Here is a 12,071-nt window from a genome sequence, read left to right on the forward strand (position 1 = left end):
TATTCGCATTGGAAGCAGTTCAGAATAGATTCATTCAGCTGATTGCTGAGATAGAAGGATTGTCTTATAAGGCAAAATTGAGCTCATTGGGCCTGTACATACTGGAGTTTAGAAGATTGGGTGATGATCTCATTGAAACTTATAACATTGTGAAATGCTTGATGCAGTAGATTTTGAGAAGCTGTCTGCTACCTTTGGGGAATTTTAAATGAGGGATATTGTTTCAAAATCAGGGATCTTCCACTCAAGATGGAGTTGAGGAAGAATTTACTTTTTTAAAAAGTGTTTGGCTATGAAATTCTCTACCCAGGGGTCAGAGCAGTGGAGGATTGGTCATTGCATATATTCAAGGCTGAGCTTGACAGATTTTTGATTGACAAAGTCATGAAGACCTAGTGGAACAGTTTGGAAATCAAGAGGGAAATAACGCTGTCAAGAAGACAATATGAGAATACAATGAAAACCAAATGTTTACTACCAGCATACAAATAGTGACCAAGTCATAAAGGGTAAAGGGGTATCCATTTGGGTCAAGGAGGATGCTTAGAGCAGGAGGGCAAGGCCAGAATATTTCATGAGCACACTGTGTTGGTATTCACCAAGACAAAGTAAAAACAATGAGGTAAAAACAATGATTGCAGATGCTGGAAACCAGATTCTGGATTAGAGTGGTGCTGGAAAAGCACAGCAGTTCAGGCAGCATTGAGGAGCAGGAAAATTGACGTTTCAGGCAAAAGCCCTTCATCAGAAATACAGGCAAAGTGCCTGAAGAGTGGAGAGATAAATGAGAGGAAGGTGGGGGGTGGGGAGAAAGTAGCATAGAATACAATAGGTGAGTGGGGAGAAAGTAGCATAGAGTACAATAGGTGAGTGGGGGTGGGGATGAAGGTGATAGGTTAGGGAGGAGGGTGGGGGAAGGTAGCAACGAGTACAATGGGTGTTTTGGGGTGGAATAAAGGTGATTGGTCAGAGAGGAGAGTGGAGTGGATAGGTGGAAAGGAAGATAGGCAGGTAGGGCAAGTCATGGGGACAGTGCTGAGCTGGAAGTTTGGAACTGGGGTGAGGTGGGGGAAGAGGAAATGAGGAAATTGGTGATAACAGAATATTAGTCGATATAGTACAAGCAATGGCTGGATTGAAAATTGATAGGCAGGATTATTCAGAATGCTGGCTGGCCTATGACTCATATCCCAAATTGCAAAAGAAACTGGAGAGTGGAACACAGAAGGGCTTACCATAATCTTCCAGTATTTCCTGGAAATATTGGCAGCAGAGGATTGGAGAATTTCAAATGTCACACCTTTATTCAAGAAAGGGTGTTGCACAAATTGACATTTATTGACACTGATCACAGAAAAGAAATGTTCTTCCTCACATTTCCTGCACTTTTTAAAACCCAAAACATTACATAATTCCCTTGCATAATCAGTTTTTCCTTGTCTAAATGTGTTTAACAATATATGCCTCCATTAAATCTAATCTCAATCTTTTCCAATCTAAACTTGTTCTTATAATTCCCAATCCTGGAGGCATTCTGGTAGATCTCCTTTGCACTCTGTTCAGGATGCTCACATAATTATACACAATAGTCTGGTTTTATTATTTTATTTGACTCAACAACAGGTCCAACATAGCTTCCATGTTTTTGCATGAATGCATTTAGTTATGCAGTTTAAGATGTATGCTTAGCTAGCCACATTCTCAAGGTAGCCTGCATTTCCAACAGTCAAACTGTGACCCCAGATGCACAATAACATGGCTGACTCCAAACTGTCCTCTGAGCAGTTAGAGATGGACAATAAATGCTAGTGATACTCACATCCTGTGAATGAATAAAAAAAAGTTAACTTTGAAAAGAGAATTGCAGTATACTCTTAAAGAAATAAAATTCAGAGAAATGTGGTTTGGGGCTATTTTGGCAGCTTGTTGTAAAGGGGCATGATAGGTTACAGCTTCTCTGTATGATTCTATTAACTTGTTTTCCAGTGGAGTGTTTTTATATTATTATAGCAGGGAGTTGTGCCAGGCTCTGACTCCCTGTCTTCAACATGGGACCAGATGACAAACTGTACCTTTTGCAGAGCATTCTTACGTCCTACCAATAATTGTTGATGATGGTTGAGAATGCTGGACTGTGAATTTGGTTGACCTTGTGGGCACCTTTGGGGTAAGAAGCAGGCTAGAGAGTGGAGTCTGAAGGCTTGAACATGAGCTGAAGAAGAGACAGAGCCAGAAACCACAAGAAGGAGACTGTGAGAGAGGAGGAACAGACAGAAGTAGGAATCCAGGAATGGTGAGCTATACCATAGTAGGAGGAATTATCATGAAGCCTCTGACAGTCTAGAGCCAGTGAGGGATATCAGAGCAGATATGCAGCTGTTAGGGACCAGGACAGACTACCCGGACAGCATCTCTGAATCCCAGTAGTCTGGAGATGAGGATGATGCCCTCTGGATGGTAAGATAATTTGGCTCACACAATTGTAGGGGATTAACAGGAGCTCCACTATCTGTCATTTCTGCTGGATGCAAGATATTTCTGCTCCTTATGGCTGATTTGAGACCAGGAATTGAGTTCTCAACAGTTTTCTGGTTTCTGGAGAGTTAGACCGTGGTTGTACATACAAATAGATCTTTTCCGAGATTCAAAGTTTTTGATGTATATAAATAAAGATTTGAAGCCAATCAAATAAAAATAATAAAATTTCAGACTTTCCTCATTGACTGTGTACTTAAATCCTGTAATGTAGTTTTACCCCTTTTATATACATTGTTGTTGTGTAAATCTGTATGCACAAGTTAATGAATTTCATGCTTGTGCTTATTATGTTAAAAATAGCTAGTCTGCTGGTGCCCTAAATTTCATTAGTGGCTATAATTTAAAACAGCTTCATTGATTATGAAGTGTTTTGACATACTCCAGTGCTGTGCAAGGTGCTAGGAAACTGAAAGTTCTTACTAACAAATATATCTTTTAACTGAATTCAATGTATTTGATTTGCTTGTTTAAAATTGGAGGTATCCAAATTTGAGAAATATATGTTACACTTTCTTATATCTTGTTATATCATTCTTGGCATGGATAGTAAATACTAATATCTGTCAACTTGGAACTTGAGTTAGCTATTTCGAATCTTCATTGACCAAATAATGGAATTCATAGCAGTCAACCCAAATATGGCTAAGTGCAGTTTCCAAACTCTCTCCTGAAACCTAAAACGTACAAGTTTTGAAAACTTAAGTTTAATAAATGGATTACTTCAGTTCCATTAGAAGACTTCGTTTCAGTAATAGCTATACAAGAATTGGAACAAATTTTGAACAATTTAAAACTATTGCAGATATTCCAGAAATCCTTAGATTGTGGAAATGTCTTAGCTGATTGGAAAATGCTAATGTAACATCTTTATTTAAAAAGGGAAGGAGACAAACAACTAAGTGTTGGCCACTTAATGGCTTTTTTTTGGGAAAATGCTAGTTCTATTATGAAAGATGCAAAAGCAGATCATTTAGCAATACATAATATGATTAAGCAGAGTTAGCTTGGTTTCATTTCATTCTTTCAAATCACAATCCTGAGATAACTTAAGGTTTTATAAAAGAAAGTGACGTCTCAGCTGAGACAATGCATTAAAGGTGTGAGGTTAGAGTCTGTCTGTATCCCAACCTTGAGTCAGACTGTTTCTATTTCCAAAGTAGGAATTTATAAAATATCACCTGGGTGTGTGAGTGTGTCTGTCTGAGAGAGGGCATGTATACGAGAGAGGGTCTATGTGAGTGTGATCGTATGTAAGAGTATGTGTGTATATGTGCTTTTGTGTGAATGTGTATAATGTAGTAGGGCCACCTGTAGTGAGACATGAACCTGAGATCCTGGTTAAGGCCATCCTCATGGGTACTGAACTTGCCTATTAGCTCTGCATGTCTGCGTTGTTGCGTATCCCAAAGTCTGCCTTTGAACACTTCATTTCAACAGGAATAGGCTATGAAAGTAGGGAGGTTTGGCCTAAATTATATAGAGCACTAGTCAGACCACTGCTGGTACACTGTGAACAGTTTTAGGCCCCTTTAAACAAAAATATACTAGCTTTGGATGTAGGTTCACATGGATGCTTACAGGTTTGGAGAGACTGTCTTATGAGGAGAAGTTGGGTAGGTTAGGCTTATACTCATTGGAATATAGATGAATGAGGGGTGACCTTCTTGAAACAGAGATGATTCTTTGGAGACTTGACAGGGGAGATGTGGAAAAGTTGTGGAAGAATCAAGGACCAAAAAACATAATTTCAGGATAAAGAGTTGTGCATTTAAGGCGGGAATAAGGAGAAATGTCTTCTCTCAAAGGGTAGTGACTCTAATGAATACTTTACTGCAGATGTTGTCAAGATTAATTCAGTAAGTATATTCAAGGCTGAGGCATACATGTTTTTAATCAGTGTGGTAATCGAGTGTTTTGGGGAAAAAGCAGGAAATGAGTTAAGGATTGTCAGATCAGCCATGATCTCATTGAATAGTGGAGCAGATTCGATGGGCTAAATAGTGTCATTTTTCTCTTGTGTCTCATGGCCTTGTATTTTATTGTCAGTATTGGAATTGTGAACATTTTCATTCTTTTATACGTGGAATACATTTTTAAAAAATTAAATGTTAACTACTGTGTGAAATTAAATGGTTCAGGTCACTTGGTATTGCTTCTGATTTAAGTACCTTATTGTTCAATTGTATGTAAATGTGAAGTTAGTGTAAGGGGAAGTACCTGCAATGTAATTTGGTTATTCTTTAAAAACACGCCTGTGTTTTAAGTATAATTTCCCCACCCCTAAAGCAAACAAGTGACTCCACAGCTCCTACTGTAGCATTTACAGATCTGGGAAGAGAAACTGGATCACACTCAAGAGGATTGGCATGGATACTCATGTGAAGTATTGTATTCTAATTCTCCATGCTATTTGAGATCATTTGCAATTCCCATTCAAACCAGGCTCTATTTCAGTTAACAAAACAAAGCTTGAAATGTCGTTTCACAACCAGCAAATGATGCATTAAAATATCATTTTACAACCATGCTCATAATGCAACCATTGGTTACAAGGGTAAGCAACTAGCATGAAACAAAGTTTCCAAAACTGTATTAGGACAATTAATCAAGGACTCAGTTGAGCTTTAAACTATTTATATAAAATCTGTTTCTGAAGTACGTGTCATCTGTTTTCTTCATTTTGTGTTGGCAAATAAATTTACACAGATTTAAATAATTCAGCAGTGCATTGCTGCACATGAATATTACGGTACATTTGCAATTAGGCATTATGTTACTAATGTAATTTCAACAATTCTTAGTGTTTTAATTCAATTTTTTTTCCAACTACTAGATCTGACACCAACTGTCAGTAAATCTCTTATCTGTTCATATTAATCACATGAAATGATTAATGATCACCAACAATATTTGAACATCTGAAAATTCTAGAGGGAAATAGAAGGATATTGAGAAAGGATATCATATTGATAGAACATATTTTACATCCTCAAAATGCTGCAAAGTGGTCTCAGTGAATTAATAATTTTTGAATTAGGATTATTGTTGTTATGTGAGCAAATATGGTGGCCAATTTGTGCAATGCAAGCTACCATAAATTCAGGCCAACAGAAGATTTGGCCTCTGGTGGTTTAGGCATGCATCTGATATCTTTGAATCTAATTTTATCATAAAATGTTTACCAAAGTTGCTCACTTGGAACTCTAGTGCTAAGTATTTAAAGATTCATGTCTTAAGGCATCTGTAAAATCATGCTGATGTGAGGCTAGACTTTATCAGCCAGTGCAAAGATAAGAGTTGGTGGGCCCATTGTTGTGCCACCACTATGAGCTCCTGCCATTTGCAGACAGTCTGATTGCCTGCAGGGCAATTTTCACTGCCATTTTACCAGTCACAGGGCATCTTCTGTATTGGAAGGCTACTAGGTAAACCTGGGCAAGCTGTTTGATGGCCATTGTAATGATGCTAGTTACCTTGAGCAAGCTACCTTTCCACACAGCCACTAGTCTGTTCACCCAGATAACATAGCTGACTTTGAGGACTGAGAGTGTGGTGCTGGAAAATCACATCAGGTTAGGCAGTATCCAAGGAGAATCGATGTTTCGGGCAAAAACCCTTCATCAGGAATCCTTCGAATTTGAGGACCGACAGTCTTCAATGTACTCTTAAGTGGCAAGCTCTCTGATTGACTAGCAGCTCCTGAGGTGTGGATCTTCAACCTTAATAAGAATAACAGCCACCTATTTGGCTGCTGCTGTCATGATGTGGCCCAAGTCCCATTGACCACTGACGTACATTTGCTCTCTGGGTTTCTAGCTGCCTTCATAAAATCTAGCTTCTTTATTGATTGACCTTGTGCTTTTTTACAGTGCTTGTTGAAGAAATCTATCAAGCACAAAAGGAACGGGATGCAGCAGTTATGGCTCGACTTAGACTTGCCAATGAAGAAAGAGATGAAGCCCTCATCCGAGCTAAATGGCTAGAACAGACCTTTGAAGGGTATGTACACTGAATTAAAAAATATATTTTTCACAAGTTTTTCCGAATCAAAGTAGAAAATATTTAAATACACCTCGTGAAGTGCTTCCCAATTAATTATCACTCTCTCTTATAAGGAAGATATGAACAAGGAGCAGAGATAGGCTATTCAACCCCTTGGGCCTGCTCCACCGGTTTACACGTTAATCTCAAATTCACATTTCTGTCTGTGCAGTGATAATAATGTGGTCAGCCAGGTGGTCCTTGTAGAATATGAGTTCCCTGATTGGGGCTGTGAGCCAGATCCAATCAGAGGGACCCAGCTGACAGATATAAACAAGAATGTCAGGGATTCTGGTCACTCTAGGAGCCAGCTCTGTGCTAGCTGCGTCAGTGTCATGTACTATGCATGTATAAATAAAGGATGACTCGGTGACGCGATACTGACCTTCATGGAGTTACTTCAGTGGCAATGAAAGAAAAACACACCCCTGTAGAGATTTATCGCAACAGTTGTCTTTGAGTTGGAGTAAGCATTTCTGGCATCATGCCACATTGGGAATCTTGACTTGTTCAGTCCTGCCATCGAAGACTGGGCCCAGTACTTAAAAAGAACGTGTTTTTTTTTCCGGGTAAATGAGATTGAGGCAGATGAAAAGTAACGAGTAATTTCGACTGCTTGTGGACCCACAGCTTTTTTTGATTATTAGGAACCTAACTTTTCCTGAGGCACCAGATACTAAAACCTTTCAAGAGTTGATCGATTTAGCTGAGGACTATTACAACTCCAAGCCTCCTCTATTTCTGAGATGCTATCGGTTACACCTGGCAGTTTGAGAACCAGGGGAATATTTTGATGAGGTTAACATGACTAGCAGATTCTGGTTTAACAAGACCTTTTGGTACATGGGATTAATGATGTGATTATACAAAGACGCTGACTAGCTGAAGCCCAGATGGACTCCAAACAGGCACTACTGCTGACTTTGTCATTAGAAAATACATCAAGTGGAGCTTATGAATTATAGGGTATGTTAATGGAAGTGGAAATCCTCACCAAGCCAGGGAGTTTGGAGAACACCACTTGAGTGAAGGCAGTTGCACAGTCTCATTCAGACCATATCCTCAACAGAGGAACTCTAGGTCTAAGTCAGCCTATAGCAAAGGTCAAAAACAAAGCCAAGCGTTTGCTAAATGATTAGAATTTTCTCAAGATCTGGCCCAGCAGGCTCTTGAAGTTGCTGCCAATATGCAGACTTGAGATAGCAAAAGCATGCCCCTTGGGCTGAATTGAGTAAGAGAACTCATAGGCAAGTGTCCCGGAGAGTGCACACCCTGGAAAGTCCACCTACTGCTGGTTTGGAGCAGATAAATTGCTTACCAACATCAAAATCAAAAACAATCAAAATAAACATCTGGTTAACTGGTCAGCCGGTTCTAATGGAGGTCGATACAGGTGCAGCTATGTCAGTGATTGCGGAACCAGTCTTTATCAAAATTCACTGTGCACTCCAACCCTTAAATTTGCTCAAGACCTTGGTCACTCTGAGAATCTATACTGGGGAACCCCTACAGATTAAGGGTACAACTTTGGTTCCGGTCTTTTATGAGAAGAATCACTGACATGATGGCTCAGTGGTTGGCACTGCTGCCTCACAGTTCCAGGAACATGGGTTTGCTTCTACCCTCAAGCGAATGTTTGTGTGAAGTTTGCACATTTTTCCAGTGTCTGCGTGGGTTTCACTTTGGTGTTTATATATTAAAGTAGGTGAATGCTTTATGAGGGGTAAACGTGTGTTCCAAGCACACCAAGTGATCTTCTTGGGCTACAGAGTCACCAAGACCTGGTTACACCTGTTGGAAGATAAATTGAGGAAGATCAAAGGCTCCCACTTCTGTGCTGGAGCTTAGGTCTTTCCTTGAGTTGGTGAATTATTGTGGAAAATTCACTTGTACCCTGGCACCCTTACATCTGCTGTTGAAAAGGGGTCAGCCTTGAAAATGAGCATGTAGCCAGGGTATAGTCTTTAGGGAATTGAAGAAGCAGTTATCATTGTTACAGGTATTGGCAGACAACGATCCCAAGTGAGACGTGGTGCTGACATGTGATACCTCTCTATACAGTATCGGAGTAATAGTGGCCCACCGGTGGCCCAGTGGAGAGGGTTGCCCAATAGCATATGCCCTGGTGGATGCTCAACGAAAATACACGCAGATAGGTTTGGCAGTCACTTCTGATATGAGAAACTTCCACCAATACCTTCATGGACAGAAATTTGTAATAGTAACTGACTACAATCCCTTGCCAGGGCTACTCAAAGAGGGCAAGGCCATGTCACCCATTACTTCAATTTGGATTCAGTGGTGGGCTCTTATTCTGAGTGTGCAAAACTACAAGTAAGAATTCTGTCCAGGAGGCCAACTTTCATATGCGAATGCTTTGATCCTCTTCCCACTGGCAGATATAGTATTGATGCCACCGCCACCAGAATTTTCCATTCTGGTTTTAAACTTTCTGAACACCCTTGCAGTCAACACTGGCAATATCAGGCTGTGGGCACAAAAAGATCCTGTCCTGGCAAAACTAAAACAGCTGGTGGTGATGGTGGAAACAAAAGGATCATCACGACCAGAATTAAATCCTTTTTGGACCTGGCGGGTAAACCCTAGACTCGGTTACATGTCAACTATGCCGGTCCTTACATGGACCCTCTGTTTTTAATCATTGTGGATGCCCATTCAAGGTTGTTGAAGGTGCGTAAAGTTCATGTGAGGATGTGGACATCTGGGAGGTAGGACAAAATGTCTGAAGGAGCTGCACAAAATGGCTTCTGCTTGGCTAACTTGGTTTGTATTGAGTTAGGCAGATACTTGTGACTCAGAACAAACAAGAAACCGCAGACTGATGCAGGTCCGATAGAATATTGGAAATGCAGAAGTAACGGTTTAACCCTAACTGCAAGGCAGGACAAATAAGATTCTAAGAACAGGTTGTTGACAAGAAATCATAATAGGCTAAGGCAAAAGTGCACATGGAACCCACCGTGACTATGCAAACTCTGTAAGTCGTCAGATTCTTTTGGTGGTGTAGGAGTGCTCATTATTCTGGGCTGATATGGCTACCGACCTGGCCATATCAAAGAATAAACGATTGCTTGTGTGATTGACAAAGAGTCATTTCCAGGTGTAGTTATTGACCAATCCCACTAACCCGAAGACCCAGACAGCAATCTAGTTCATCATTTTGGTGCCATGACTCAGATTTCCACCGACGGTTTTGATCTTAGCGATAGCAGTGACTGAGTCGTTCCGAACCTCATGTTGAGGAATTGGCCAGCGAAGTGTGAGTATTTTGTTTTCCAGTTGGTTTTCTCATGGCAGATCGGGGTCAACTGGTCCATTCGCTAAATCCATAACCATCCTGCCAGAAAGGAACAGTCAAGTATGAGAATTGTTATTACTTTAAGAGATTTGAGAAAAAGAGATATCTGAATGTAGTCAGATTGCCAAGAGAAACATTTGTAGGGACTGAGTTAATTGGACTAATAGTAATATAAAGTAGAATTTGTCGGTCCTGAGGATATACGTACATGATTGTAGAAAAATCATATGAAAGTAGTGAACCTAGGTTGAAATGTAGGGACCTGTAATTCCTGAGTTGATGATGTTGTTTCAGGGTCTGAAACGGACATCTGATAGGACACCGATTGGTGGGTTAGGTTTCTGAGAAAGTTACAAGGATTTGACAACCGGAAATTGACAAAAAGGGATTCAATATAATTTTGGGTAGAGAATCTTGTGTTTTCTGAATAAGGTTAAAATAAATTCCAGTTGTATATTTTCCTGCATTGCAGACTAATGAAGCAACATTAAAAACTTGTCCTGAATTAAATAGTGAGAGAGGCGAAAGTTTGAGAATGTGTGTGTCTGTGTGAGAGAGAGAAACTGAACCACAAAGGCTTCCACCAACCTGCAGAAAATTTAACTCCTTGTTGTCTGGTTTGCATACACATTTGTTTGTTGGTGTTTGAATGTTTGTGTCTTGTTTTCTAGAGCTCCAGACGTAAAATAATGGTCTTGCTTAAAGAAATTGTGATTTAGACATTTAAATTTGATCTCAATTGTATTTTAAGGATTTAAATTCACTTTAAAAATGTTTTAATATTGTGTTGTCATATATGTTGAAATATTCATCTGTTTTGAATTGTTTTGAAAATAAGAAATAATGGGAAATTATATAGATTTGACCGTTAAGAAAGATTGTCCTTTGAAGGCATTATGTGATAAATATCCAGAAAAAAACCAAAGTTTTAAACAGTTGTCTGGTGACCCAAACAAAAAAAATTGGGCAATGAACAATGGCAATTGGGAGGTCTGAAGAATTTAGACATGGTAAAGTCAGCGCAACAGCAAATTTGGCAAAAAAAACATGGGCTAGAAAACTGAAGAATTAATTGGACTTTGGCATCAATATTGTCAGGAACTTAAAAATAATTCTTTATTAGCTTCTTGCCATGAAAACGTGACTAAATTAGGCATCGAATTGGCTGAAGGGGGTATTTTAACAAGTTGAAGTTCTTAAAAAGGAATGTGCACATGAGAAAAGGTTACAGTCTGAGAGATCTCTATCTAAATGTAATAACAATACTAAAGAACTGCACAGTTCAATGGTTTGCCTTAAATTAACGAAGGAGACTGTGAATGCGTGGATCTTAATTATTAGACATCGATACTTCCAGGGGGAAAATGAATCTGCATGGAAGGTCCCATCAAATTCCATTTAAGTCAAAAGGCAGATACTGTTGATAGTCAACTAGGACTCACTGCTGAGATGACATCATATTCAGGGAAGTATCAAAACAGTCAAGTCTGCAAATGACAAAGGTGTAATGCACAACAGTTTCAGTGACAAGTTACTGAAAAAGAGGCAAGTAAACAACCTCTGATAGAAAGGATGTGAAGCTGGAATTTCAGTTCAAAATCCAACAAGCACTAAGATAAAAACAGCAGCCTGACAGGTGATCAAGATTGGGACTCAAATCTATGGCAGGTAGCTAGTCTGTGACAGTGGATGATGGCTTAAATTTTCCAAAGTTTGATTTGAAGAAATTCTGGGTCATTCAACACTAGATTTTGGAATAGTCGTCTTGCAGTATAGATAGTGTGGATGAGTCAGGAAGCTTTGAAAAGAGACAGAGTTGCACATCAGCTGACATGGGACACATTCAGGAATTGTCTGTAAAGTTAGAATGGGGTCCAAGGAGCAGATGGTGAATCCAATTGATGAGTAGCGTGAGGATAATAGTAACAGATTTGATGACATTACAGATCAAATGAATAAACACATGACAAAGAATATGGAAGATGTGTGAAAAGATGCAAATTGGACTTCACATTGAGGAGGAGCAAAATAGAATGTTACAAAATAAAAAGGGAAAAGCAAGACAGATCAAGAGGTTCTCATAAACAAATTTTACAGCTGATAAATTTATTAAATGTACTGCCCATAGTAATGGCAAAGGTTTAGTTGACATTGGCAACTGTTTGGCAGGTGC

General features: G+C 39.4%; 1 protein-coding gene across 3 annotated transcripts in view; it reads left to right on the top strand.

Annotated features, from left to right (window-relative positions):
• mipol1 (mirror-image polydactyly 1) overlaps positions 1–12,071 on the top strand; it is a 413,171-nt gene that overhangs the window by 184,837 nt on the left and 216,263 nt on the right. For all 3 annotated transcript variants that reach the window (XM_072568912.1, XM_072568913.1, XM_072568914.1), the window contains exon 4: positions 6,408–6,537. In XM_072568912.1, the coding sequence (XP_072425013.1) occupies positions 6,408–6,537 (130 nt within the window). The remainder of the gene's footprint in view (positions 1–6,407; positions 6,538–12,071) is intronic.

Source organism: Chiloscyllium punctatum, chromosome 4 (genome assembly GCF_047496795.1).
Source record: "Chiloscyllium punctatum isolate Juve2018m chromosome 4, sChiPun1.3, whole genome shotgun sequence".
Classification (NCBI taxonomy): domain Eukaryota; kingdom Metazoa; phylum Chordata; class Chondrichthyes; order Orectolobiformes; family Hemiscylliidae; genus Chiloscyllium; species Chiloscyllium punctatum.